Source organism: Jaculus jaculus, chromosome 5 (genome assembly GCF_020740685.1).
Source record: "Jaculus jaculus isolate mJacJac1 chromosome 5, mJacJac1.mat.Y.cur, whole genome shotgun sequence".
Taxonomy (NCBI): Eukaryota; Metazoa; Chordata; class Mammalia; order Rodentia; family Dipodidae; genus Jaculus; species Jaculus jaculus.
In genome coordinates, this window is record NC_059106.1 from 41,171,674 (window position 1) to 41,198,504 (window position 26,831).

The 26,831-nt window shown below is 48.8% G+C and overlaps 1 protein-coding gene across 2 annotated transcripts in view; it reads right to left on the reverse strand.

Annotated features, from left to right (window-relative positions):
- The window catches only part of Acot7 (acyl-CoA thioesterase 7), a 108,396-nt gene that overhangs the window by 60,936 nt on the left and 20,629 nt on the right, over nt 1–26,831 (reverse strand). For both annotated transcript variants that reach the window (XM_004657693.3, XM_004657694.3), the window contains exon 2: nt 10,550–10,667. In XM_004657693.3, the coding sequence (XP_004657750.1) occupies nt 10,550–10,667 (118 nt within the window). The remainder of the gene's footprint in view (nt 1–10,549; nt 10,668–26,831) is intronic.

Sequence of the window (26,831 nt, forward strand, 5' to 3'; positions counted from 1 at the left end):
AACCTATCCTATCTTATTTTATTTATTTATTTTTGGTTTTTTGAGGTAGGGTTTCACTCTGGCTCAGGCTGATCTGCAATTCACTATGGAGTCTCAGGGTGGCCTCAAACTCACGGTGATCCTCCTACCTCTGCCTCCTGAGCGCTGGGATTAAAGGTGTGTACCACCATGCCCAGCTTTTTTTTTTCTTGTTTTGTGGTTTTTTTTTTTTTTGTTTTTTTTTTAAGAGGTAGGGTCTTATAGCCTAGGCTGACCTCGGAAGTCTGTCGTTCCAGTGCTGTCCTTGAACTCACGGCCATCCTTCCTCTGTCTCCCAAGTGCTGGGATTAAACATGTGTCACCACTCTGGGCTATTTTATTTTAATTTTTGAGACAGAGTCTCACTTTGTAGCCCAGACTAGCCTTTAACTCATGGCAATCCTCCTACCTCAGCTTCCCGAATGCTAGAATTAAAGGTATGAGCCACAAACACCTTAACTGCTGAGCCATCTCTCCAGCCCAATTTTTATTTTTATTTATGTGTATGTGTGTGCACATGTATGCGTGAGTGTTAGGGTCTCTTGAAGCTGCAAGTGAATGACATCCAGCTTTATGTAGGTGACTGGGGAATTCAACCCATGCTGGCAGGCTTTGCAAGCAACCACCTTTAATCTCTGAGCCATCTCTCCAGCCCCAAGTTGGAGGGAGAACTTTTTAAAATAAAATATATGGATTTACATCAAAATAAAAGACAGACTGATAGAGGGGGAAGAGGTATAATGGAGAGTGGAGTTTCAAAGGGGAAAGTGGGGGGAGGAGGGAATTACCATGGGGTTATTGTCTACAACTATGGAAGTTGTCAATAAAATTTTTTTAATGATTAAAAAAAAAAGGTATGAACCACAATACTTAGCTGGTTTTTTTTAAATTTTATTTTACCTTTAAATAGATCACCCAGACTCATGATTGAAAATTCTAATGTATGGGCTGGAGAGATGGTTCAGTGGGTAAGAGCACTTCCTGCATAAGCATGGAACCTACAGCAGCATGAGACCACCTGAGTTATTGCCCATAAAAACAGCTGGATGTGGTTATCCATGTCTTTAACCCCAGTTCTACGGGGAGCAGAGACCAGAGAATCATAGAATTGCTGGGGCCCATGAAAACAGCAAGCTTCCAAATCAGTGAGAGGAAAAGGAAATGTGTGGATAAGCGATGGAAGGGGGACACCCTCCTGGCCTCCACACACAATGTGCATAACCATACACTCCACACCACACACACTACGCACATGCCGAAAAGAAATACTCAAAATTTGGACTGGGACAAAGGCTCAGTGGTTAAAAACACTTGTTTGCAAAGCCTGTTGGGCCAGGTTTAATTCCCTAGTACCCACATAAAGCTAGATGCACAAAGTGGTGGACACTTCTGGAGTTCATCTATAGCAGCAAGACACCCCAGAACACCCATACTCCTTCTCCCTCAATTAATAAATAAAATGTTTTAAAGTATATACTTATTTGTACGCAGAGAGAGATACAGAGAAGAGAGACAGAGAGAATGGGTGCATCAGGGCTTCTAGCTGCTGCAAATGAACTCCAGACACATGTGTCACTTTGTGCATTTGACTTTACATGGGACTGGGGAATCAAACCTTGGTCATTAGGCTTTGCAGGCAAGTGCCTTAATTGCTGAACCACCTCTCCAGCCCCAAAACATGTTTTGTTTTGTTTTGTTTTTAAATTATTAGAGACAGAGAGAGGGGGAGAGAGAATGAGAATAGGCGTGCCAGGGCCTCTAGCCACTGCAAATAAACTCCAGATGCACATGCCACCATGTGTATCTGGCTTATGTGGGACCTGGAGAATCGAACCTGGGTCCTTAGGCTTCACAGGCAAACGCCTTAACTGCTAAGCCATCTCTCCAGCCCCCCTTTGTAAAAAAGGATTTAAACAGGAATTTTGGAGAGAGGCAGTCATACCACAGCAGTACGTAAAGGACTTCCTTAACCTTTTCATGATACTCCATTACAAAATTATTTTAATGACAATTAATAACACATTTATCCCTTTTTGTTATATTTAAACCAACCTAAGTTGCTTTTTACAATAAGCAATACTGTGATGGGCAGTTCACATCAATCATTTGTTGTATTGGAACTTTTCAGTCCAGAGGACCAATGTTCTGTTTAGGTTCCTAAAACCCTCTTCGTAAGGCCAGCAGCAATGGACATGGCTTCAGGCACCTCAGGACACCTTTAGTGGCATCAAGAATCAGTTCATCTGGCAGGCGTGGTGGCACACGCCTTTAATCCCAGCACTCAGGGGGCAGAGGTAGGAGAACTGCTGTGAGTCCAAGGCCACACTGAGACTACATAGTGAATTCCAGGTCAGCCTGGGCTAGAGAGAGACCCTACCTCGAAAAACCAAAAAGAAAAAGAAAAAATGAATAGCCCATCTTTCACCCTTGCTGGCTCAATGACAAGATAACCTGGTCTCTGAGGAGTGGCACTGTGGGCCTTCATGTCCCGCTTCACCTGGCACTTTGTGAAGCAAGCTTCTTCCTTAGAAAAGGCGTGGTGTTGCCCCTGGGCCGGCTGGAGAGCAAGGGGACAGCCTGTGCAGCTCTGGCATCGGTTCTCAGTCATCCTCACAGCACCCCCTTGGCAAGGGCCAAGGTGGAAGCGAAGCTGCCCACAGTGGCGAGGCAGGCAGGTGAGTGGGTATGAGCCCTGCTCTAAGTGCTGCTGCTGCACCTGTGAGACACCAGGCCCAGCTCTCCCACCTGCTCCCTGACAAATGAGTTGAGTCCCACACCTAACACCCCCCCTCTCTGGTGGCCAGCGAATCTTAACCCTCTCCCCAGGTGAGTTTCACATACACGCCTGGAGACTTCAGGATGCTCTGGCAGCCTGGAGACAAGGCAGCCAGGACTAGGAGGAAAATGGGAAAGCTGGAGAGCAGCTGGGGGTTCCCATCTGCACTCCCCTGCTCTGATCTCATGGCTCAAGCCCCACCCTTCAACTACACAGCCTGATTACACAGGGTGAGAAGGGACTCTGGCCCTCGTGTTCATTGCCATGGCTATGGCACCACCCACTGGCAGAAACTGGAACAGTGAGAACTACAAGCCAGGCAACACTCAGCGCCACCTGTGGGCATGGCAACACTTCTTGGAACTCTCCGTGCTGTTGGCAAACCAACAGGCAAATAAAGCTAGGCACCACTACTGGAGAGAGGTTAAGTCCAATCCCAGCACAGAGGAGAACACAGACAGACATGCGTGAAAGCGTACATGCGTGCGTGAACACACGCACAAACCTTTCAACTCAAGCTTGCTCTGCTGTGCACATACCCCAAGGCCTGAACCATGCCAGAGAGCTGCTTCCTCAGCAGCAGGCACAGAGCTGGGTATGCCCTCAGGGTCACTACCAGAGGGGTGTGAGAGCTGTGAGAGCACCTATCCCCGCAAGCCCGCATTCCAGTGCCAGGAAATGCTGAATAAGTAAACTAGATAGCAGATGGAGTTAGGTGCAGTCTCGGCAGGTCAAGGTCAGATGAGGGGACACTGAGCTGAGATCCAAATGACCAGATGCCAGGTGGGAGAAGGTGGGGGAGTGACAGGTACCTAGGCAAACCCAAAGGGGACTAGAGGGAGACAAGGGCAAGGTCAGTAGAGCCAGGAAAGGTGCAGGTCAAGTGTCCCTAGGGAGGCATGGGAGGGGATCAAGGCTTTCCAGAGTGCAGTGATCCAGATCTAACCCACAGCTGGGAGAAGACCTGCGCTGGGCATTAAACTCCCTTCCCCAAGCTGCAGGAGTTTCTGGTTCCCATGCCTTTAGATAAGCCCGCCACTCCCTGCTTCTGGGGCTTAGGGGACAGGGCAGCCATCTCTCTGGGAAGAAGCTCTGAGCACTCCAAGCATCTGCCAGAGGCCATCAGTATCCACTGGGCAAAATTACCCTGCAAAACCACAAAGCTGGGCTCCTGGTCAGCCCCAGGGCTTCAGGCCAGAACAACAGCTTCAGAAATACAGCCCAAGTTGGGTGTGGCAGCATGTGCCCTTAATCCCAGCACTTGGGAGGCAGAGGAGGAAGAACATTGCGAATTCAAAGCCAGCCTGAGACTACATAGTGAATTCCGGGTCAGCCTGAGCTACAGCAAGACAATACCTCAAAAACTAAGAAAAAACAATCTTTGTGTGTATGAGGCGTACGGGTGTGCGTGTACAAGTGCACACCTGCCATGGTGCACATGTGGAAGTCAGAGGACAACCTCAGGTGTTGGTCCTCGCCTTCCACCTCATTTGAGGCAGGGTCTCGTTCACCGTGCATATGCTGGGCTAGCTGACCCACAGGCTTCTGGGGGTTCTCCTTTCTCCACTGCCCATCTCCCCATAGGATCACTAGAATGAGATGCATGCCACCGCATCTGGCATTACAGGTGGGTCCTCACACTTACACAGCAAGTATTTTACCCACTGAGCCATCTCCTCAGCCCTTCTACAATGGTTCATAACATCATTGCCCACTTGGCGTCCCAAGCCCCCCCTTGTCCCTTATTCCACAGTCCAGAGGGCTTCTCCTTAACAAAGACCATGCTATCTTGCCAGACACACCTGGAATACTCACTCTCTTTAAAATATTTTTCTTTTATGTATTGGCAAGGATTAAGACAGGGAAAACAGACACACAGTATCTCTCCAGCCACTGCAAATGAACTCTTGACACATGGGCCACTGGCTTTATGTGGGTCCTGGGGAATCAAACCAAGCACCTTCAACCACTAAGCCATCTCTCCAGCCCTCAGTCATTCTCTGGAATGGCCTACCAGAAACTCTGCCCCTATTCCACTCCCTAGCCCCAAGGTTGCAACATCGTTGCGCCACCACCAGAGGGCGCTCTCTGACGTGCTAAGTTACCCAAAGCTTCAAGAACCATACCTTCCTACAGGGCAAAGACAGCCTCATAAGGCAGTCCCATACACCCACCACATCAAGACCACTAAAACCACCTTATACCCCTGAAGTGGTTCACTCCACACACACAAACTCTGACTTCTCTACTAGAAAATAGGTGGCTCACTGCTTGAATGACTGTGCTTATAGTCTGAATGTCGGTGAGCCCAAATTCATGCGTAGAAATTCCAACTCCCAAGGTGGTGATGAGGTCATGAGTGCAGCCTTCATGAATGAGGTGAATGTTCTCAGAGACCTCTGAGAGGTCCCTCGGGGATCCCGCCATGGGAAGACAACAGGATCCAGGGAGCTATTGCACCAGACCTTGAATCTGAGGCTGCCTTGATGTTGGATTCCAGTCTCTGGGGCTGAGAATCAACATCTGCTGCTCACAAGCCATTCTGTGCCTGCTATCTAGGCATAGCAGAGATACAGAGGACAGAGCATCAGCCCACTGATGAAGTCAGTCAGGGAGTTCTCTCAGGAACTACATTTACATTATATAGTGGCCTATCAAGTGTACCACAGCTTATCTGAAAAACCTTAATTTAAAAAAATGATTTTGGCACCCAGATTAGTGCTACTCTCACTTTTGGTTAGAGAAGCTTCTCTTTTCAGATGGCAGTGACCCAAAGGCACCACAGAGCTGAGAAGACGTGACAGAGGAATGTTCAGCACTGAAACATTTCTATCACACCTTCCAAATTCAAGGTTCACTGAGAAAGAGACGGCGGAAAGAATGTAACAGCAGAAGGAAGGGTAGGACTGCTTCTTACAATGCAATCGACCAGGCAGAAATTGGCCTTGATATCCATGACCTCTCAGTGCCTAGCACTATCTTCACAAGACTCTCATAATAAGATGACACATCATAATAAAACAGAGATGGGCTAGAAGGATGGCTTAGTGGTTAAGGCATTTGCCTGCAAAGTCAAAGGACCAAAGTTTGATTCCCCAGGACCCATGTTAGCCAGATGCACAAGGAGGCGCACATGTCTGGAGTTTGTTAGCAGTGGCTGGAGGCCTTGACATGCCCATTCTCTCTCTTTTTCTCTCTCCCTCTTTCTCTGTCAAATAAATAAATAAAATTTTTTAAAAATAAAAATAATAGATTAATGGAGAGAAGGAGGAGATATGATGGAGTGTAGATATGTGAAGAGGAAAATGTGTGTGTAGGGGGGAATTCCCATTATTGTCTGTAAGTATGGAAGCTGTCAATAAAAAGGAAAAAAAAATAAAATAAAAAATGCTTTTGAGCCTGGTGTGGTGGCACACGTCTTTAATCCCAGCACTCAAGAGACAGAGATAGGAGGAGCGCCATGAGTTCAAGGCCACCCTGAGATTACATAGTGAATTCCAGGTCAGCCTAGGCCAGAGTGAGGCCCCACCTTGAAAAAAAACAAAAATAAAAATAAATAAATAAATAAATGTTCTTGAGGCCAGGTATGGTGGTGCATGCCTTTAATCCCAGCACTTGAGAGGCAGAGGTAGGAGGATCTCCGTGAGTTCAAGGCCACCCTGAGACTACACAGTGAATTCCAGATCAGCCTGGGCTGGGCTAGAGCAAGACCCTACCTCAAAAAAACAAAAACAAAAAGCCTTTGGGGGGCTGGAGAGATGGCTTTGCAGTGAAGGCATTTGCCTGTAAAGCCACAGGACATGTTCAGTCTCTCTCCAGATCCCACATAAGCCAGATACATAAAGGTGATACAAGCACAAGGCTGCACATGTGCACCAGGTGGAGCAAACATATGGAGTTCGACTGCAGTGGCTGAGGTCCTTGTGTGCCAATTCTCTCTCTTTCTCTGAAGAAAAAAATGCTTTTGGGGCTGGGAGACAGCTTGGCAGGTAGGAGCTCTTGTACAAGTACAAGAAACTGAGCTTGATCTCCACTACCCATGTAAAAAAGGCAGGCATGGCCATGCATACCTGCAACCCCACAACTGAGGAAGACAAAGACAGGAGGGTCAAAGACAGGGGCTCCCTGGTCAGCCGTCTGGTTCCAGGTTCAAGTGAGAAATGCTCATGGACATAGGGTGGAAGAGCAACAGGCATTAACACACATGTGAGCATGGGGCACATGCATCTGCATACACATATATACACCACACATGCATGCACACACATAAACACACGCCCAAAAAATGCTTTAGGGGCTGAGGAAATGGCTTAGAGGTTAAAGGTGCTTGCTTGCAAAAACCTGCCGACCCAGATTCCCCAGTACCCACATTAAGCGAGATAAGCAGTTGTTTGTAGCAACAGGAGATTCTGGCATACCTATCTACAAACACAAAAAAATGAATCTTAAAATTTTTGTTTTTTGTTTTTTTATCTTAGAGAGAGAGGAAAGAGAAAGAGAATTGGCACACCAGGGCCTCAGCCATCACAACCAAACTCCAGGCACTCACACCACCTAGTGGTCATGGGTGACCTTGTGCATGCCTCACCTTTGTGTGTCTGGATAATGTGGGATCTGGAGAGTAAAACATAGATCCTTAGGCTTCGCAGGCAAGCGCCTTAACCGCTAAGCCATCTCTCCAGCCCTTGAAAACATTTTTTAATGCTTTAGAGATAATGAGATCCTGGTTCAAAAGAATAAAAAGACTGGGGAGATGGCTTAGTGGTTAAAGCACTTGCCTGCAAAGCCTAAGGACCCAGGTTTGATTTCCCAATGCCTACATAAGGCCAGATACAGAGTGGTACATGCATCTGGAGTTCATGTGTAGCAACTGGAAACCCTGTCATGCCCAGATTCATTCATTCATTCTCTCCCCTTGCAAATAAATATTTTTTTCAAAAAAATAATAAAAAGAAAAAAGAGTCAGGTGTGGTGATGCACACCTTTAATCCCAGAACTTGGGAGGCAGAGGTAGGAGGACTGCTGGGACTTTGAGGCCACCTTGAGGCTACATAGTGTATTCCAGGTCAGCTTGGGCTAGAGCAAGACCCTACCTTTAAAAAAAAAAAAGAGAGAGAGAGAGAGAGAGAGAGGGGTTATTACTTAAAAAAATCTGGTAACCGTTACCTAGGCTTTTAGCAAGCTGTAACCTTGTTGCTGGTGGGGGGTCTGCCACCATGTAGCTGGCTGCCAGCTGAGCAGGGTGGTGGGTGCTGAAGACTATCTTAGAATAAGTCAGCAGTGTAGCTCAGTGCAGGGACTGTCTTTCTCTGCAGCATGCCATGGTGTCTAACCCCATTTCACTCACAGTAGAACCTCTCTAAAAACTGGAATCAAAGCCAGGCACGGCAACACAAGCCTTTAATCCTAGCACTCAGAAGACTGAGATAAAAGGATCAGTATGAGTTACAGGCCAGCCTGGGCTACAGTGAGACCCTGCCTTGAAAAAAATAAAATAAAATGGAGTCACTTGAGGCTGGGGAGATGGCTCAGCAGTAAAAGGCATTTGCTTAACAACCTGCCATAAATACTGGGGACTCGAACCTGGGGCTTCAGGTTTTGCAAGTAAGTGCTTTTAACCACTGAGCCATCTCCCCGGGCCCTGGCTAGCTCAGTAGAGGGAACATGAGACTCTTAAATCTTTTTTTCAGCAAATCATGCAGGAAACAGACATGTTGTTCCTTGACAGAGCACAGGCAGAACGGGCTCAGGACACTCATTATTACAGCCTGCAGGTTTCGGGATGGTTAAGCAACATCGGCTTCCCCTTAAGTCACCAGCTGCCCCAGCCCCCAGCAGGAGAGGCCACCTGTGCTGTGAAGCTTTGAAGCCAAGCATGGCTTCCCTTCTCCCACTAAGGCAGTTCCAGGGGGTCTTCCAGAAGGCTGCTGCTTCTGCCAAGAAGTCTGCTGCCTGGGCAGCCACCTTCCCCAGAGACCTCAGTGGCTCCTCTGCAGGACTCCTTGCAGCTCCCACATTCACCTGCTGCCTCAGCGGCACGTCTATATGGAAGATGTGCCTTCTGTATAGCTCATGAGCCAGCCTCTGCCAGCTGCAGGTCTGCCTTCTGCAGCTGCCTCGCCTCCCTGATCAGCTTCACTCCCCTCACCTCCTCATCAGCTTCACCTCCCTCAGCCCTCACGGAACTGAAGATCTGGGGCCTGGCTCTGGGCAGCTGTGGCCGGTCTCATCCTCTGTCTGGACTGTGAAGCTTCCTCCAGCTCACCTGCGAGACTCTTTTGCTTTCTTATTACCATGTGTTTACTAGAACAGCTCTGCCTTGCTCCTACCAAGAACTTTTTCTTCCCTGGCATTCACGCTTAGTTGACTTCAGTCTATCTCAGCTTTCGACATGCCTTTCGACAGAGCTGCATCACTTCCAGCCTCTGAGGTAAAGGGAGAGTGGCAGGACTCCTCCCTTCAACTGCATACTCACTGCAGAGTTATCACCCATCATAATTTCAAGCAGGTTGTGAATAGAGGAATAAGGAGGCCACAGGAGAGGGACTCAGGAGACAGTGGTAGAGCCACTACAAGACGCATCCCATTATGAACTAAGTTCACTGACTTATACAAGCACAGTTCCAGACGTCACGAAGCAATTACAATAGGAACGTGAGGGCTGCTGTTCAACTGGCTTAAGCAAGCACATGGCTGAGTTTAATAACTGTGACCACGGGCATGGGGGAAAATCACTACTCACAGATCACCATAGCAGATATAGTCATGAAAAATGTGAAACACTGAAGAATTATCAAGCTGACACCCACACACCCACAAGCCAGCTCATTCTTGCTTAAAGGGCACAGACAGTCTTGCACAACACAATAAACAAGGCGGACACAAGGGATGCCCGCGCTCCGGCACAGGCCAGGCGGGCTGTTGCATACCCCCACTTGCCAGCTTGTGGCCCAGTCAGAATAAATGGTTCTTCTGACCTCACTGAATGAGCTTGTGCCCACATCAGTCCACAGTGGGGGCCTGGGCATCTAGCCCTCTCTCTAAGTGGGGAGGGTCTTGCTCCTCTCTGGTGGGAGAGGTACAGCAAAGCACTCACTGGCTGAAGCCTGAAGCCAGCAGGGCTCACACAGTGCAGCCTCGGTGCCTGGCCCCAACATGCAGCTGCTGAGACAGGACGGCACTCCTTCCCTCGTTCCTGGAAGGGCTGATTGTCTTTCCGTGGCTGGCCTTCAGAGAAAATGTCAGAGCCCCAGGACTAAGGGAAAGTGACAGATAGCAGGGTCCTGAGGTTCTAAAGCCAGAGAGTCTGTTGAACAGGGTTACCTGACATTCACTGCACAGCCTGGGGCAAGCAGAGCACTGGCCCCAATGATATGCCCAGCCCAGCCCAGGCACAAAAGCCAGCAGGGTTTGCTCAAGAGTAGACTGGGACTCAGGCCTGGGGCATCAGGATAATCCAGTGTCCACACAGGTGTGGCATGCTTCTACTCACAACCCAGCTAACGGGGCCCAAGATATGGCCCTGTGCAGGCCAGGGAGCAATGTCAGCTGTCTGGTAGCTTTGTCTCTGCTGTTTTCCCACCTTTCCTGCTGAAGCCCACACCTAACCTTTCCCAGCAGCCCATGCCGGGCTGACTGGACCAAAACCCCAGAAGACACTGAAGCCTGGTGGGCAAGTCACGGAAGGGCTTGCAGACCTGGGCTCCCCAGGAACAGCTCTGCTGTCCCCACACTCGAACAGGCCCAGACACTTACCCCATTCTGGCTGTTGCAGTGCCGGGTGCTGATGATGGCCCCCGCTTCCTCGATCATCTTCAGGATGGTTCCTCCGTGGACGTTGCCGGCCACATTGGCATCATCTGGCCGCATGATCCTAGGGCAAGTGAGAGGAGTGAGATGAGACCTCCATGAGAACACCCCTCTTCAGGTCCACCAAAGGGAGTGCTAGCTCTCAGAGGAGGGACAAGAACTTTCTGCATTATCTGAACTCTCCACAGTGCACCCAATGGGGCTAATGCAACAGGACACAGCACAGAAGCGCTCTGCAGCCCCTTTCCAAGGAACAGAAGGGAGGCAGGGGACCTCTGCCTCTTCAGGCCACAGCTGCAAAGAGGTGGCTCAGCTGCTGGGATCCCAAGACAATTCTGAAAACTGGGCACAGGTCACAGCTAGGCCTCATCAGCACAGAACCACTGGCTCTGCACATGGGAAGGGAAGATCCTTAAGCAGCCTGAGGTAGGGCATAGGGTTACAAACTAGGAGTGCCCAGGGTCAGGGCGAGTGAAAACAATACCTCTCTTGCCCAAAGTTACAAAACAACGTAACTCCATCGATAAGAGTGCTTGCTAGCATGCATGAAGCCCTGGTTTGATGCCCAGCATTGGATGAAACCAGACACAGTGGCACATGCCTATAATCCCAGCAATGGGAAGGTGGAAGCAGGAGGATCAGAGGATCAGGATCATCCTCAGACACCATGAGTTCAAGGTCTGCCTGCACTACATGAGACCCTGTCCCAAACAATCTCAAACAACAACAAAATAGTAGCATAGCCTTTGTCTTTGCCGTGGGCAACGAGCCACACACAGGCTCCATGGAAGTTATAAAACTCAGGTGAGGAGGTGGTTCAGCAGTCATAAGGCTCTTGCCTTCAAAGCCTAATAACCTGGATCCAGTTCCCCAGTACCCACGTAAAGCCAGAGGCACAAAGTGGCACATATGTCTGGAGTTTCTTTGCAGTAGCTTGAGGCCCTGGGCCCATATTTTCTCTCTCTCTCTCGCCTTGTAAATATTTTTTTTTAATATATTTTATTTATGTGAGAGAAAGAGGCAGAGAGAGTTAAGAAAGAATGGGCACGCCAGGGCCTCCAGCCGCTGTAAATGAATTCTAGATGCATGCACTCCCTTGTGCATCTGGCTTACGTGGGTCCTGGGGAGTCGAGCCAGGATCCTTTGGATTTGCAGGCAAACACCTTAACCGCTAAGCCATCTCTCCAGCCCAGTGCAAATTAATTTTTTAAAATTAAGTATTTTAGAGCCAGGTGCACACCTTTAATCCCAGTACTTGGGAGGCAGAGGTAGGAGGATCACCGTGAGTTTGAGGCCACCCTGAGACTGCATAGTGAATTCCAGGTCAGCCTGGGCCAGAGTAACACCCTACCACAAAAAACAATAAACCACTAAATAAAAATTAAATGTTTTTTAAAAAAGAAAGTTCTAGAAGTCAACAAGCCAGTTTAGTGGTACTACCTTAGGGTGCCCCATCAGAACCTGAGAAACCACCTCACTATGACATCTGCTTTTGCAGGTGATGAGCCATCCCAGACCAGCACCTTCCAAGTCTGCCCCACATCCTGCAGCACTGGCAGGCTGAACAAGTCTCAGACGCTCAGAGACCAGGTCATCCTCTGGCTCTTGCCAGCTGAGTATCCAGGGCAAGTGGCCACACTCAGCCCTTCACCTCCTCACCTCTGAAACGGGCGCCTCAGCAGTACCACCTGCCTGACAGCAGGGAGATGGCTCCAGAGATCACATCACACAGAGCACCCTCGCCCAGAGATGGGCATGCACATGCAGGTACCCAGCACATGCTAACTAACCAGAAGTATTTAGTCAACCTGGCTGGAAGCTCCAAGAAATAGCCAGAAAACATTCCCCAGAGCAAATGAACACTGACATCCAAAGTGACAGGTGTGGTCTCCTGCTATTGCCCATTCACAAAGCTACTCTTTTACCTTGAATGAGATGTGGCCACAAGAACCAGGACTGCCTGGTGCCAGGGCCAGAAGCCACTGAGAAGCAGCAACATGTGAGATGTGTACAAGGAACCCCTAGAGCATGAACTGTTCCCCAAATGTTCACTGAAAAGCATATTAATGTTTAAAATTTTGAGTTGGGGCTGGACAGATGGCTCAGTGGCTAAGAGCGTTTGCGTATAAAGTCTGACAGTCTGGGTTTACTTCCCCAGTACCCATGTAAAGCCAGATGCACAAAGTGGCACAGGTATTTGGAGTTTGCTTACAATGGCAGGAGGCCCTGGCATGCCCATTCATATACCTTCTCTCATATAAATACAAAAAAAAGAAAGAAAATGTAGGGTTGGAGAGATGGCTTAGCAATTAAGGCACTTGCCTTTGAAGTCTAAGAACACATGTTCAAATCCCCAGGTCCCACATAGCCAGAAGCACAGACATGCAAGCATGCAATGTCACATACGTGCACAAGGGGGCACACATGCCTGGCACTCATGCACAGCAGCTGAAAGGCCCTGGAGTGGCCCCTCTAATTTTTTTTTTTTTTTTTTTTTTTGAGGTAGGGTCTCACTCTAGCTCAGTCTGACCTAGAATTCACTATGTTGTCTCAGGGTGGCCTTGAACTCACAGTGATCCCCCATCTCTGCCTCCCAAATGCTGGGATTAAAGACTTGTGCCACTATGCCTAGCTCCCCCCCCCCCAGCTTCTCTCTCTCTCAAAAATAAAATAATTAAAAAAAATTTGAAAGCCAGGCATGGTGGTGCACACCTTTAATCCCAGCACTCAGGAGGCAGAGGAAGGAGGATTGCCTTGAGTTTGAGGCTACCCCGTGAGTACATAGTGAATTCCAGGTCAGCCTGAACTAGAGTGAAACCTTACCTGGAAAAGCAAAAAAAAAAAAAAAATTATAGCCAGACATGGTCGCACACCTTTCATCCCAGCATTGGGGAGGCTAGAGGTAGGATGATCACTGTGAGTTTGAGGCCAGCCTGAGACTACAAAGTGAATACTAGGTTAGCCTGGGCTACAGTGAGACCCTACCTCAAAAATTCAAAAACAAAAAAAGCCAGATATGGTGGCACATACCTTTAAGCCCAGCACTCGAGAGGCAGCAATAGGAGTATCACTGTGAATTCGAGGCCACCCTGAATCTACATAGTTAATTCCAGGTCAGCCTGGACAAGAGAGGGACCCTACTTCAAAAAAACAAAAAACAAACAAAAAAATAAAAAATAAAGAGGCTGGAGAAATGGTGTAGCAGTTAAGGTGCTTGCCTGCAAAGCCTAAGGACTCATGTTCAATTCCCCAGGTCCCACATAAGCCAGAAGCACAATGTGATGCGTGCAAGGTTGTGCATGCGCACAAAATGGCACACATATCTGGAATTCAATTACAATGGCTGGAGGCCCTGGCATACCAATTCTCTCTCTCTCTCTCATTCTCTCTAATAGAAAATATTTTTTAAATATTAAAAGTCTATGAAATTGGTTTATTTGAGACAGTGTCTTACTGTATACACCAGGCTGGTTTGAACTTATAATTCTCCGCTGGTGGTGTAGTCCTCTGGCCCTGTGGGCGTAAATACCAAGAACTCTGGGTGCATGCCTGTGCAGCCCAGACTGGCTATCTTCTTACTGCTCTGGGGTCCAGCACTGAAGACTGACCCATCTCCCCAGGCCAGCTGGCTATCCAGGAATCTAGTCTCAGCTAAGATGGCCCCAACACAAGCCTCTCCTCGAGGACCTTGCTCCTGGGGACTCTGCTGTTACCTCCAACACATGAGGCCAAAGCCCAGCTCATTCAAGCCTTTCCTTTGTCTGCAGATCAGACACACCTTCCCACATCCACTGTCAGCCAGCAAGCCACTGGCCCGTGCCTGGATTCCAAGCCTGCTTCTCCCACATCAGCAGGCCCTGTCCCAATATCTGGCCCCTACCCCAAGCACATCCTCCCTACTTGTCGGGGAAATGCCCTCGTGTCCAGACAGGAGATAGAAGAGACACAAGAGAGCCAAGAAAACACATAACCCTGCTAGGACTTTGTCTCCTAGTTTTATGAAAGGCATGGATATGAAAAGTGTCTCATACTCTTGTTTAGTATCAACAAAGAAAAAAATCCCAGCGGAGCAAGCGTGACAGTCTAGTGACACTGATGTGCACATGCTAGGGGTGGTTCATGGAGAGGTGAGTCCCAGATGCAAAGACCCTAGAGGTTCAAAAGAAGCTGAAAGTCTTAAGTTCAATGCAAAACCTCCCATTATTTGCAAACAAGCATCTTTAACCACTGAGCCATTTCACCAGCCCTGCCTCCCATTATTTGAATGGTGCTACCTGACATGTTTCAAGACCACACACTGAGCTGGCAGCCCTGGAAGCCACCAAAACCAAGTCAACCCAAGTTCTCCCCTGGCCCACACTAATCCTGCACTCCCTGCCCATCCACTGAGCCCAGAAACTTCAAGGAAAAGCAAACAACTTGTCCAAGGCCAGGCCTCGCCTTCCCCTGTCCCCACCCGCGCCCCCATAGCCAGCAGTGGCTGCTGCCTTTTCTGTCCCAGTGGTTCTGCCCCACAGCAGAACCATATTGGTCCAGTGGTCACAGGATGAACACACCCCCCTGAGCAGTGTTTCCTCACACACATAGATGACAGGCTGGTAACAAGGCACCCAGGAAGCCGAGTAAAAACATGGGTCAAAGAGCCAGCCCAAGACTCCAGAAACCTTCCCAGGTTAAGTGACACCTTGGTCTCATTCTGGAGGATAAGAGAGGGGGTTACAGAGTACAGAAATATTCAAAGAACAGGTGTTCAAAGAGGACCCACCCCAAGAACAGAATTCCAGAAACAAAAAGCAAACTCATCAAGTAGTATGGACTACATAGAAATGAGGATGAGGTTCTCTCTGAAATAATAATATGGTTATCCCATTTGTCTGGTGCTGATTTCACTCTCCACTGGAGAAGTTGCTTCTCTTTTTCAGATGGACACAGATCCTGAGGAGAGAATCAGCCCATCGCACCTCACCAGGGCCCCAGCTGAAACCATAGAGGCATTGGAGAAGTGAGCAAGAGTGCTGCTTTCTTGGTGAACCTGGTATCAGCACATGGGTGAAGGAGATAGACACAGAGAACACTCAACTCCTACCAAACCAGAGATCCAGAGTCTCCCAAGACCTCATCACTGAAGTAGACCTAAAACGAACCCATCATGGATCAGGGATATTCATGGGAGAAGGGGAAGAAATATCGTTAGAGCCACAAGTTGGGACATTATGCACAGAGACATTGCCTCTTCCCCATAACTGATGGCTACCCCCACAATGCACAATCAATATTCCCCAATGAGGAGAGTCCATTCTGAAGGGCAAGGGCAGGGAGGAGGATAACGATGGTACCCGCATGGCTATATACATGCATAACTAATTAAAAAAATTGTGAAGGGAGGAGGGTACTTAATAGGTTGATATTGTATATATGTAAATACAGTGATTGAGATGGGGAGGTAATATGGTGGAGAATGGAATTGGAATTTCAAAGGGGAAAGTGTGGGGGTGGGAAGGAAGGGAATTACCATGGGATATTTTTTTATAATCATGGAAAACGCTAATAAAAATTAAAAAAAAAAAAAGAAATGGGGATGAGGGTAGCCAGTCACATGAGGCCTCATGGCTGACAGTCTGGATTCCACTCTAGAAGGAAGGACCCTCGGGAGATGCTGGAAAGGAGGGCATCTCACACATGGGTGTGCGGGAAAGAACACTGCAGCTGTGAACCCAGGTCCAGGTCCTGACTCATCTGCTCATGTGGCTGCCCCTACATGACTCAAGTTAATCAGAAAAATGTGACACCCACTCAGAAACAGGACCTTCCTGCCTAGGCATCACCTCAGCTCCCTCATGAGGCAACTGAAGCCTCCAGAATCCAGAACTCTCCTGGCTCCATCTTCACTATACTGCGGGGCTCCAAACTATACCTGGGACTTCCCATCCATCCCGCGAACCTGAAGGAAAGGGGACCACCTACAAATGATTGGCACAGTCTACACCACCCATCACAACCTCAAGTGCTAGAGTGAGACCCTACCTCTAAAAGCCAAAAAGAAACCTCAAGTGGCCAGCCTGTGTGGCCCCAAGCCCCACAGCCCCAACTACACAAGTCCCCTACAAGTGACTCCACTTGCCATGGCCTCAGTTACTTGCGCACAGCTGGCCAAACCCAAGCACTGAGGGCTGGAGAAGTTACAAGCCTACAATGGAATATTGCTTGGCCTTCCACAGAGAGCAGGACACACCGAGATATGCTGTTTCATGGAAGAAGAAAAAACAAAAAAGGGAAGGTACAGAAGGTGAGGACAAAGTCAGGCGTGGTGGCTCACATGTGTAATCCTAGATTCAGGAGGATGAGGCAGCAGGAATACCCCAGTCTGAGGCTAGCCTGAGACCCTGTCACAAAAAAATAATTTACAGGGCTGGAGAAATGAGTTAGTGGTTAATGCACTTGCCTGCGAAACCTAAGGAACCATGCTGAGCTCTCCAGATCCCACGTAAACCAGATGCACAAAGGTGAGGCAAGCGCAAAGTCACACATGCCCACTAGTTCCATAGTGGCTGAGGCCCTGGAGCACCAATTCTTTCTCTCTAAAAAAAAAAAAGTTTAACAGAAAAGAGGACTGGAAGCTGGGTGTTGTGGCGCATGTCTTTAGACCCAGCACTGGGGAGACAGAGGTAAGGGGATCACCATGAGTTCGAGACCACCCTGAGACTACAAAGTGAATTCCAGATCAGCCTGGACTAGAGTCAGAAACTGTGGTGGGCTTTTGTAATCCCAGAAAGCTGGTGCTGCCAGGGAGATAGAAAGAGGCATTTCTGGCAAGCACAGCAAATAATAGCAGACAGGAGAATCCATAGCTAGAAACCTTGCCTCAAATGATATAGGTGAGGGTTGATCCAAAAGTTGTCTGCTGAGCACAAGCATACAGTGGTTTGTATGTGCCTGCACTCTCACACACAAAAATAAATACTTTTTTTTTTAATTTTTTTTTGGTCATTTTTTATTTATTTATTTGAGAACGACAGACACAGAGAGAAAGACAGATAGAGGGAGAGAGAGAGAATGAGCGCGCCAGGGCTTCCAGCCTCTGCAAACGAACTCCAGACGCGTGCGCCCCCTTGTGCATCTGGCTAACGTGGGACCTGGGGAACCGAGCCTCGAACCGGGGTCCCTAGGCTTCACAGGCAAGCGCTTAACCGCTAAGCCATCTCTCCAGCCCCAAAATAAATACTTTTGACGAGGCCACCCTGAGACTCCATAGTGAATTCCAGGTCAGCCTGGCCAAGAGTGAGACCCTACCTCAAAAAACCAAAAAAAAAAAAAAAAAAAACTTTTGAAAAAGTAGCAGCAGTGGGGCTGGAGAGATGACTTAGAGGTTAAGGCGCCTGCCTGCGAATCCTAAGGACCCATATTCAACTCTCCAGATCCCATGTAAGCCAGACACACAAAGGTAAGGCAAGCACCAGGGCACATGCCCACTAAGTGGAGCAAGCATCTGGAGTTGGCAGCAACTGAGGCCCTGGTGTACCAGTTCTCTCTCTCCCTCTCCCTCTGTCTCTCTCTTGCTCTCTTTAAAATAAAATAAGAAAAATTAATTACAAGGCCCTGGGTAGCTCCCCAGACTCATGATTTCTTTCCTAACTACACTATCCATTGGCTAAGAGAAAGGAATAAGGAGGCAGCTGGGAAAGAGGTAGGCGTAAAACAAAGCGCTGGGTCTCGCCTATTTTCTGTTATTGCAAACAAATGTGTGTCCATGTGTGGCATTAGGATTTATTGTAATGACATTAATACATGGTAGCCTGTGGAGTTTTATTAGTGTCATTATAATAAATCCTAATGATACACTGAAAAAAAAAGTTTAAAATTTATTTAAAAATACAAAAGAAGGAATGGTAGGGACAAAGTGACAGGAAGTCACCTCCGGAAGGTGTGGGAGACTAGAAGCTTCTGTTGCCCCTGGAGAAGGGAACTGATACCTGGGCAAGAATTCAGTAGGTTTCCATTTTAAACCCTCTCAACCAAAAAGTCTTCAAGTCACATCCACACAGGGACTGGCGAGGATCCATCCTAGGTATCATCGTCCACCTTTCCTGCAGATGGCCCCATGCCATGCAGGGGACAGCCATGAGGCAGGAGAATGGCCTTATAGAGAAGGAAGAGCAGGCACAGACCAAGCCCAGCGCACAAAGAAGGCTGGGTGGAGCCACTCTTGGCCTCAGCCTTACAGCTCCCAACCCCACCCAGCCACCTCCTCGCAGTCCTCCCAAGGTGGAGGGCAACCTAAGCCCGACCCAGAAGCTATACCCTGGTGAGAACCTGGATGATTTCTGGGTTTCCCTCAGAAAGACATGCCCTGGTACCTGTGAATGTGAGGTCCCCGTAGATGGAACTCAGTCAATAAGACACGTGCTTTAGTGCGGGACAGACTTTTGGTCACCATGACAAATTCCTGAACAATCTAAAAGCAGGAACATCGGATCCAAGATGTCCATAAAGACAGCTTCTTGGTTGTTTCTAGAAAGCTCTTCTTGAACTTTTCCTGGGCTTGACACCTGTGGGCAGGCCTTACTGAGTCTGAGCCAGGCCCACTAACCAAACCAAATTCTTTATATACATTTGAACTTGGAAATAAGGCTCATCCTAAATGGATGCCTAATTTAGTAAAAGACCTGTTTTAACTTCCCACAGGGATTTCCCATTTTCCTCAAGGAACCCTCTTAGCTGACAGTGGGAGTCCCTCCTCGGCTTGGGAGCTTTTATGTTCTTTTTTCCTATTCTTACTTTCTCTTTCAGGGCTGGAGAGATGGCTTAGCAGTTAAGGCACTTGCCGACAAAGCCAAAGGACCCAGGTTAGATTCCTAGGACCCTGGTGGTAGCACATGCATTTGGAGTTCATTTGCAGTGGCTGGAGGCCCTGGCATGCCCACTCTATCTCTGCCTCCCTCCCTGTCTCTCTCTCAAATAATTTTTTTTTCCATATATTTACTTTTTATTGAACTTGTTAATGATACAGAGTTCTTACACTGCCAAACCATGCCTGAGAATCCAAATCAAATAAATTTTTAAAAAATTAAAATAAATCTTTTGTAATCTTAAAAAAAGGCAGGAAAAACTTACTTTGTCTCACAGTTTCAGAAGTCTCATTTCACACTTGGCTGGCCCTGAGGTGAGGCAGGAATGTGGATCAGAGGCTGCCCTCTGCTACAGTGTAAAAATGTAACATTCTCCAGGACCCCGTGTTTAGACACTTGGTCCCCAGCTGATGGCACTCTGTTGGGAGGTTCTGGAAATTCTTGAAAGTGAGGTCTCACTGGCAGAAGTACAGGTAGTCCTTTGAGATTATACCCACAGTCACTTCTCGGCCTTTTGGCTAAGATCAAGTGAGATTATGCCCAGCCCCGGGTTCCTGCCTCGCTCCCTGCTTCCTGCTTCACATGTTTGTTAGTTGTTTGGGGGGAGTTTACAATTAATCCATTACAAGGCAGACCATAGTCTAATGGCGTAACAGGCACACAAGGAAAAGGCCACATGAAGATGGAGACAGAGCGGAGCCCCTGCCCATAGACCTTGGCGCCACCCACAGACAGCAATGAGCGGCACAGGTGAGCCCTGCACGGTGGCAGTGGTCCTGGGCCACATCAACCATCCTGGCAGCAGCCCATGGCTGGCCTCTGCTTGCCACTCAGCAGCCCATTGAGAATGGGGCCAGCATTGCTAATTCTGCCTGGAAAATGTCAGTGCTAAAATTAAAATGTTGCTGTGTGGAAACCATGGCAACTAGGGAGGGTGCACGGGGCTTCCGCTACTCAGTAGTGAAAGCTTAAAGAACTCTGACGCAGAGGGTGGCGGCACCAAGGAGTCAGGTTTGTGTGGTGGAGAAAGCAAGGTAGACAGCCAGCCACAGGACCTTGAAGGGAGCTCTCTGAGCCATGCCCAGAGCCCACCAGCTCACATGAAGACAGTGCGCCTGCCAAGCAGAAGGGCCACAGCCTCTCTCCTCTATGTGTCCCCCAGATATGCCCACAAGGGCACACACATAGCACGCCCAGGGCTGCGTAAGGTGGCAGCAGCTGCTCGGCTGGAACACCCCAGGCACGGCTGCAGAAGGAAGAAAGGGGGCACAACAGCAACTGCGTCCTGAGATCACTCCAGGTCCCCGTCTCCCTCAGGACTGTCTCCATTCCCCGCCGACCAGGCCAGGCTCCGTGGGGGACGACCTTGGCTGACTTCCTGAGTTGCCCAATCTAAACAGGAAGAGACTGTGGCTACCAAAGCCAGTCATTATGGAAACCTTTCTTAATGACATTACAACTGAAGTCTCTGTGGCAGCCGTGCCCGGAAGCAGAAGGCTGAAGTGTCATCACCGAGCAGCGTACAAGATGATGTCTGGATGCCCACCAAGGCAGACTGCCCACCCCAACCCTGCTCAGCCAAGATGAGTCCCAGCCTGCACCCACCACCAGGTATCTATCTACACTCCTGAAATGCCAACGGGAAATGAGGGCCACAGACGGAGAGGGGGCCTGCCAGGTCTAAGCCCCCTAAGAGTCCCTCAGGACCTGCCATCCCGGCCTACAAGTCTGCTCATGGCCCCTCCCCCACCACTGGTGGTTAGGAAGAAGTCAAACGCCCACAGTGGCCAGGGGCAGGTGCCATGGCTGGACCCTGGGGAGGGGACCAGGCCTCACCATGACCTCCCAAAGAGACCCTAGCAGAGCTGTTTTCCAGGAGTCCTGCAGCCAGCACCTGAAGTGGAAACACACAGCCAGTCAGGCTCATCCAGACGAGGTAGGGCCAGGATTTATGGACTTGACCATCTGTGCGACACTTGGGACCCTTCTCAGAACAGGCCTCTGGGCTTGGACCAGCCTAAGAAGCCTGTGTCACGAGGTCCAGAGAGCCCAACAGGCTCAGACCAGTGGCTATGTGTGTTCAAGGAGACAGCCCCACCAACTCCTTTCCCACTTCCTTTCCACTTCTCAACAGCCCGGGAGAATTTCCTAATTTGGTAGGCAACTGAAAAAAGCAGTCTAGGTAAATTTATTGCTGGAAGCACAAGTGCCACCACACAAACCCTGTCTGGAGAGGAAAGAGAAAAGCCCCACACAGATGAGGACCACGAACATCAGGCCTCGGAGGAAGGGGGTACTGCTCTACCCCAACTCCAATGGCCCCACCTGGCCAGAGTGACAAGTTACAGGCTGCCCTCAGCTCTGCCAGCCCAGAGAAGCTGCGCGTCTAGAATCTGGGGAAGAAAGTGAATTCTAAAGGGGTTCCCCAAACAGCCTCAAAGCATCTTCCCATTGGGAGGCCAGGGCAAGTCTGTCATGCTCTAACAGGATTCCCCTACCATGCAGCCCGATGAGGGCCCCTACCCAGAGCCCTGAGCACCCGTCCTTGGTTGCCCCGCAGTGGCACTTTACCCAGAGTAGAAATGTCTCCCTTTGCTGGGAACAGAGTGGGGCAGGTCTGTGGTACCCCCACCACCTGGCCCCATGCCCATACAAGGAAAAGCACCATGTGTATGAGCGTGTGCCAAGAAAGGAGTGCCCGGCACTGTACCTTGTGCTCTAGTCAGACGGGTGCCCTTGGGTCAGCTCAGTATCCAAAATCTTCCAGCGCCTGGCCAGCACACAAAGCTGGGCAAGAGTCCACTGCCACTCTCCTTCCCAGACCAATCACGCACAAGCATGATTTCAAAGTGACTGGAGACCAGGGCCATACCCACAGACCCAAAAGGCTTAGAAGACCATGGTCACACCTAAAAAAAAAGGCACCCCAAGTCTCCAAGGTCTGGATGCTGGGTGTCTGGGGACCACAGGCCATGTGCTATCCAGCTCTGATCATCAAGTCAAAGGAAAAGTGCCCCAGGCCATGGAAGCATCCCAGAGTCCATTGGCTGGAAGCCACAGCCCTACCCAGGTACCAAAACCCAAGCCTGCCCCAGACACACTTCCACGGCTGAGGGAACTACACAGTTCCTTTCAGCTCCCAACTCACTGGGTCTTCTCCCAGAAGCCGGCCTCGCTGACTGCCTTTCTGAGGACTTGGAGGGACAAGCCTCGCCACAGGGTGAGCATGGTCCCCACTTCAGAGCTGCTCCCTGCAGAAGCCACAGCAAGTGCAAACCTGGTACCAGCCGGATACCCAGTACTATGCACTTTGGACTTGGCCCCATTTCTCTAGATGGGCATTGCCTCCTCCCTAGGCAACCCTGGCTTCCCCCTCCACCTGGCCCCGGCTCTGGCTGCAGCAGGCACACTACCCCACCCCAAAAGGTAAGGCCTGCACCAGGCCTCCATGGTGACAGCAAGTGAGCTCTGACACAAGAGGACTAGTCAGGAGTCAGGCCTGTGGGAGTAAGTTAAAGTCAAACAGCACAAGCTGCTGCTTCCCACCTCCTAAATTAACACAAAGCCATTTAGCTGATAAAACTAGATGCCTAGACAGCCAGGCATGGTGGCATATGCCTTTAATCCCAGCACTTGGCAGGCAGAGGTAGGAGGACTGGAATGAGTTTGAAGCCAGCCTGAGACTACATAGTGAATACCAAGTCAGCCTGGGCTAGAGACCCTACCTCAAAAAACAATAAACAACAACAAAAGAAAAAGCCTAGATGCCTGGAAATGTTCACAGCAGCACCAATTGGTCACCAAAAGGTAGAGACAAACCCACTTTTGTCCATGTCCAATAAGTAAATAAAATGTGCTAAGTCCCTGGCAGGGGAGATGACATGATCAAGTGGTTTTCTCAGCCTGGGCCACAGGGAGATCCTACCTTAAAAAACCACAAGAAGGGCTGGAGAGATGGTGTAGCGGTTAAGCGCTTGCCTGTGAAGCCTAAGGACCCCGGTTCAAGGCTCGGTTCCCCAGGTCCCACGTTAGCCAGATGCACAAGGGGGCGCATGCGTCTGGAGTTCGTTTGCAGAGGCTGGAAGCCCTGGCGCGCCCATTCTCTCTCTCTCCCTCTGTCTTTCTCTCTGTCTTTCTCTCTGTGTCTGTCGCTCTCAAATAAATAAATTAAAAATTAAAAAAAAAAAAAACAAGAACAAAAGAAAAAATAAAGTATTTTCTCAAGGCGAGGCTTATCCATTGCACTCCAGATGTGCTGTCCCCCTGCAACTTCTCCAAATGGGGAAAAGTCAACTGCATAATTTAACTTGTTGCTGCTTGAAATGGATTTCCAAAATGTATTCTCAACAATACTCATTAAAATGCCTGCCAAGGGCTGGAGAGATGGCTTAGCAGTTAAGGCCATCTGCCTGCAAAGCCAAAGGATCCCGGTTCGACTCTCCGGGACCCATGTAAGCCAGATGCACAAGGGGCTCAAGCATCTGGAGTTCCTTTGGAGGACATGGCATGCCCATTCTCTCTCCCCCCCCCCAAAAAAAAAAAAGCCTGTCTGAAGCTGGGCGTGGTAGCACATGCCTTTAGTCTCAGCACTCAGGAGGCTGAGGTAGGAGGATCACCATGAGTTCAATGGCACCCTGAAACTAAATTCCAGGTCAGCCTGGGCCAGAGTGAGACCCTATCTCGAAAAAAAAAAAAAAAAAAAAAAATCAGCGGCAGAGCATTTGCCTAGTATCTACAAGGCCCTGAGTTGCATTACCAAAAAGGCATGCACTTTGAAAGAAGCTGGTCACAAAGGCCATATACACTGTATGACTCCATTTATATGAATTATCTAGAATAAGCAAATCCAGGCTATAGAGACTGCTTAATGATTAAGGTACATGCCTTAAGGACCCAGGTTTGACCCCCCCAGAACCCACATGGTGGTGTTGGGAGTTCAACTGCAGTGGCTAGAGCCCCTGACATGCTAATTCTCTCTCATTTAAAAAAAAAATTGGGGCTGGAGAGATGGCATAGCAGTTAAGCACTTGCCTGTGAAGCCTAAGGACCCCAGTTAGAGGCTTGATTCCCCAGGACCCACGTTAGCCAGATGCACAAGGGGGCACATGCATCTGGAGTTTGTTTGCAGTGGCTGGAGGCCCTGGCGTGCCCATTCTCTCTATCTGTGTCTTTCTCTCTGTGTCACTCTCAAATAAATAAAAGTGAACACAAAAATTTTTTTTTTAAATTTGAATAGCTGGGTGTGGTGTTGCATGCCTTTAATCCCAGCCCCAAGGAGGCTGAGGTAGGGGGATCACCATGAGTTCAAGGCCACCCTGAAACTACATAGCAAATTCCAGGTCAGCCTGAGCTACAGTGAGACCCTACCTCAAAAAAAATTTTTTTAATAATAATAAAGAAGCAAATCCAAAGAGACAACAAAAGATTGATGAGGTGCCAGGAGTTGGGCAAGGGGAGTGGGAACTGACTGCTAAGGAGTACAAATGCATTTGTGGTGGTGATACATTAAAGAGAAGAAGCAACTTTAAGTGGTAGTTAGAATAAATAAATAATTGTTACACAGTCCACCAGAGATCACCGAGCTGAGTGTATAGCCTAAACGCATAGCTTGTGGTACATGAGTCTTACCTCAGTAAGGCTGTCTGTCACACAACCAACAGGACGTGGGAGGCAGTATGGAAAAAGGCAGCAGCCTCCCTATCCAGAGCTGGCTGGGCAAGCAATACACCCTGGGAGCCTCAGAACATCTCTCACCCTTACCCTAGAAAGGTGCTCCCAAGATTTAGCCTCGAGAAACACATAGCAGCTGTGTTCTGGTCTTCAGCCAGCAAAAAACTAGCTTGGGGCCTGCGGATATGTTGAAAACATTCCCCAGTTCGGTCTGGTGTGCATTTAGAGAAAATGGACCACCATTTTCCGCAGCTTTCAATGGCACATGACAGCTGACAAGGTCTAGAGATGGCAGCAGCCTTTCTCCCATCCCTTCCATACCTGCCCAAAGAGAAGGGACCACCCAAGCACCAAGCCACAGACAGAAGTGGGAAAGAAGCTAGCCTGGCTCCTGAAAATTCAAAAAGATCAGTAAGCCCAGCTCACAGAAAGTACTTGGAACAGATTTCCAGGGGCAGCATGCACCCACATCCCTAGAATTGGAGGCCGTGTTCCTCCCCCACAACTCACCCTCTTATCCCCAAAAAGGCTGGGAAGGGTAGCAATTAACATCCAAGCTCCATAAACAGCTCTCATTAAAAGAAAAATTACACACAGGAGTGCATGAGCATATATATATGTGCCCCATGAAAAAGCACTCTATGTGGGGAAGAAGGTGACCAAGAGTGGGGGAGGGGAGGAAGCCCATGGGAGAACGATGGGGTCTGTGAATATGAACAAAGTAGATTGTGTGTATGAAATGTGCATGAAAATGTCATAATGAAACCCATTGTTCTGCATGTTAGCAAATAAACAGCATCTCTCAAAGAGCCTGTGCTTCGTGCTTCCTGCTTCCTGGCCATGATGATGTGAGCTGTTCTGCTATGCCTAATTCTACCTGCTACAAATGGCTGTTTACTCAGAAACTGAAGCCATATCCTTCAGCCCAAGATGCTGCACCTCCTACTGAGGAGGACATCAGGGAAATGGGGAAGGGGCAAGGGAGAAGACTACAACCTATGTAAAAATAATTTATATACATAAATAAAAAAGTAAGGCTGCGTGTGATGGCACACGCCTTTAATCCCAGCACTCAGGAGGCAGAGGTAGGAGGATTACCATGAGTTCAAGCACCCTGAGATTACATAGTGAATTCCAGGTCAGCCTGAGCTAGAGTGAGACCCTACCTCAGAAAAAAAAAAAAAAGTGAGGCCAGGAATGGTGGAACATGCCTTATTCGCACCACTGGGGAGGCAGAGGTAGGAGGATCACCGTGAATTTGAGGCCACCCTGAGACTACATAGTTAATTCCAGGTCAGCCTGAGCCGCAGTGAAACCATACCGTGAAAAACCAAATAAATAAGTGAAAATTTAAAAAAGAAGACTCTAAAAAAATAAAAAAGAAAAAAGAAGATTCTGCACTAGCGAGAACAAAGCAGAAAGTGCACTTAAAAGAAAACTGGAACTGGAAGAAAGACACATTAGTCTTTACATGGTCATCTGCTCCTTACAAATGTGGCCAGTTTCCCCAGTATTTTCCACCCAGTAGAGACAGTGGGCTAAGCTCTGAATCTGAATCCCCAAAAATATTAGCCAATGAAACAAAAAAGAAAAGAAAAAAGGAGAAAAAATATTCGATGAAGGATCATGATGTGAACACCACCAACCTAATTAATGACCAGACTTTGAGAGTTAAGCACACAGGGGGCCAGGCTGGAAGGTTACATAAAGCC